The sequence below is a fragment of the Pocillopora verrucosa genome, chromosome 5 (genome assembly GCF_036669915.1).
Source record: "Pocillopora verrucosa isolate sample1 chromosome 5, ASM3666991v2, whole genome shotgun sequence".
In the NCBI taxonomy this organism is placed as follows: domain Eukaryota; kingdom Metazoa; phylum Cnidaria; class Anthozoa; order Scleractinia; family Pocilloporidae; genus Pocillopora; species Pocillopora verrucosa.
In genome coordinates this window covers 8,385,659-8,389,025 of record NC_089316.1, presented here as the reverse complement: position 1 = coordinate 8,389,025, position 3,367 = coordinate 8,385,659, and the positions used below count along the sequence as shown (strand labels likewise).

General features: G+C 37.6%; 1 protein-coding gene across 1 annotated transcript; it reads left to right on the top strand.

Annotated features, from left to right (window-relative positions):
* Positions 1-577: 577 nt before the first annotated feature.
* LOC131771948 (uromodulin-like) lies at positions 578-2,772 on the top strand. Its single transcript, XM_059087820.2, has 4 exons — positions 578-890; positions 1,231-1,380; positions 1,499-1,621; positions 2,399-2,772. Exons 1-4 carry the CDS (start codon positions 578-580, stop codon positions 2,770-2,772), a joined length of 960 nt encoding a protein of 319 aa, XP_058943803.2.
* Positions 2,773-3,367: the final 595 nt, after the last annotated feature.

Here is a 3,367-nt window from a genome sequence, read left to right as displayed (position 1 = left end):
CACCATGCTGAAAGTTTGAGAGCGCTTATTTTGAGCAGAGGTTAGCTAATTTTTTTGCTGCAAGCGGGCATCAGCTCAGGCGTTCGAGCAACATTTTCCCGCCGGCAGCCATTGTCAATGGTCGCAACTCAGAGCAACTTTGATGCTTGCCTCGTTCGTCTAATTTTCTTCAATAAGTCGTAAAGTCGAAATTAAAGATCGTTGGAGAATTCTCTCAAGAGTGTTCAAGAAACTTTATTTGGAACAAGAAGATATAAAAATACAATAGCATCAAAAAATTTGCAATAATACAGACTTCATTCGCTTTTCAAGTTCGGAAAACGAGGAGCATCATTAAAAGGCAATCTCTTGCCACAGAAACGTTTGAGCGGGCATTTTGAAGGAGGTCCGATGAGTTTTGATTTCTAAATTGCGAGTAGGCGGTCCAATCCGGTTTATTTGTTTGTTGGTCTGTCTATTCAGTGTTTGTTTGCTTACTTGGCTTGATTTGCATTTAATCCACGGTCTACAAATAAAACTATAAGCGCATTTAACTGATTTGTCCATACCTTGAAGTTTCAGCACAGAATCCGAGGAAATGATGTGGTTTTCTTGCTTATTAAGCCTGCTGATCTCTTTGAATGCTATGGACCTCGCTACTGCTAAAGATCTATGCAAGACAGAAGTAAGCGTGCTTGGCATGGCTCTCAAGGGCTTCGTCTACAAAAAGGTCACAGTAACAGCCCCTTATGAGTGCGATATCACCTGCAGGGGAGAAACGAAATGTCAAAGCTTCAACTTTGTGATTGGTGAAAAGTCCTGTGAATTGAGCGCTCGAACCAAGGAAGCAAGGCCCGAGAATTTCCAGTCAGACGATTTACGCTTTTACATGGGACGCTTCATTGGCAGAAGTAAGTATCAAATGTAATTCATTGTACGAGCAGATTTTTCTCAGTGATTCCTTGTGAAAACCCTCAACTCTACGAGGGCAAACGTGTTTCAATGCTCTATTTAAAAAGTATTCAAACACTTATATTCCAATCATATTCATATTCCAGTCGTTAGAGCAAAATTCACCTTCCATATTGAATCAATTTCCAAAGAATAATATATATTATCTTGATCAATATTGATCATAGCTCACAGCTCCAATATATTTCTCCAACTCTATCTTTTCCGAGTGAGTCTTTACCCTTTATTTTTTCTGTGACTTTTATAGCCACTGAAAATGTAATTTAATCTTTATCGCAGTCCCCTTAGGCTCCATTGCTGAATTGCCAGCGTTATCTTGCCATGAGATAAAGTTAAGCGAGGGTAAAGACACAATTAGTAAAATGTACTGGTTGGATCCAACTGGCACTGGGAAAGCAGAGTTGCTTTACTGCGATATGAAATTGGAAGGTAAGTGAGTTTAGCAAAAGCAAAATCAATTTACGCTGAGTTTTTTATCCCGTATCCCTTTCCTGTCTGCTCAAGGAATCTCTCCTTGTTATTTTTCTCTCGATTTCTTTCCAATTAGATATCGATGAGTGCAGAGGTAGCAACAACGTCTGTGACGACAATGCGTACTGCTCAAATACTGTTGGGTCTTATAATTGCACCTGCAAAGAAGGATTTACTGGGGATGGACACTCATGCTCAGGTAAAAAAACTTTCAACTTGATTCTTATTCCCACAGAAATTTACAGAATGTGACCATATCTATGGGATCTTTCACCTAGTTGAACTCGATATATTTTTTTTCTGATATATTTTTTGTTTCTGACATTACTGTTGCTTACGTATACAGGTATGGGTGAGTGCAGCAATGTAATCCGTGTGCTTGCGACATAATTGCGAACTATACAAAAACAAAGGGTATTCTCAGCTACACTTACTGCTTTTCTTACTTAATTTTTCACATTAGAAAGAAAAGTAGTTTGCCTTACATGTTCTACCAGCGTGCCCATATAAAATAAATATAAGAATAGGCATGGATACAATCATGATAATGAAGGAAAAGTATAAATAACAATTGAGAGGCAGAAGGCGGAATAGGTAAATACTTGCAGAACAGAACCATGATTTCCTAAATCACTTTTTTAGCGTCGTCGACCGAAAATGTCCTACACAAGTACATTTTACCGCTTACGTAATGCATATCTGCTCTTGTAGATGCTGCTGTTCGGTGTTTCGACTGGTTAAGTGTGAGACTTATAAAATAACCATTGGCCATAATAATTTCATTCCTCTAACAGCTTTAATTTATTTTTTACCTTTTGCGGATCCTGCTAAAATGAAACTAAAAAAATAAATAAATAAATAAAATTAGTGATACCGATAGAAAGAGTAATTATCAAAACCCAATTATCCAGTGTTGCATGATGACGAACTCCCTGAGGGATGGTAACCCGTTTGTAATTATCATTTATCTCTACAGCTAAACCATGTTATCATTACTATAACCTGAGTGATGCCAGTAGAAATACAGTCAACGTAACAATCCCTTCTCAAGCGTTATGTGACAATGAGCTCCTTGAGGGATGGTATCGTTTTGTGGGAGCTGCAGGAACTAAAATGCCAACAACGCGTGTTCCACTATACAGATGTGGAACGAGATTCTCAGGTTGGTTGAATGGTACTCATCCCACCGTGGAAGATGGTGAGGTGTACAGAACGGTTTGCTTTAGTAAAATATTTGGCGGTTGCAAATTCTCAAATGAAATTTCTGTTAAAAACTGTCGATCATACTTTATCTACAAGCTTCAACAGCTGCCACCTGATTGTTACTTGCGTTATTGTGGTACAGACTGAATATGGGGCAAATAAAGCCATGACAAAACAGATGATTCATAAATCGATCTGTGGACACATGTATTTCAAAAGAATTAAAATAGTTTACTTTTTATCATAATCATTGAAACGTTACACTATATACACTGCTATATTCTTTCATTTGTTGACGGTAAATAAAATTTCTCATTTCTAGTGTCACCGAGGACTACCTATCTAGAAAATAAAGAATGAATGTGATATTAATCATTCTTAGAAAAAACATGTATATAGTCTTAGAACAATACTCCCGATTGGATGTCTTTGTTTGTCGATACGAAAGATGGGTGAGGGATGTTTTTAAGGAATGGAAAAGCAGTTGAGCATAACACGCGATCATAAAATAAAGACTAAAGCAGGATATAGTTGAGCTTAATAGACGAGGTGTAGAAATGAAATAAAAACTGTTATTGTTCCGTTGCCAAAGCCCAGTAGGGTTCACGAAAGAAACCCTAGAAGGCCATTGGTTGATATTTTCGACTTCTCAGGGTACTTAGCGATTTATTTGGTATTCATAAGCATCTCAATTCCGAAAGAAACCTTGAACCCACCCAATAACTGAAGAAACATAGAAGAA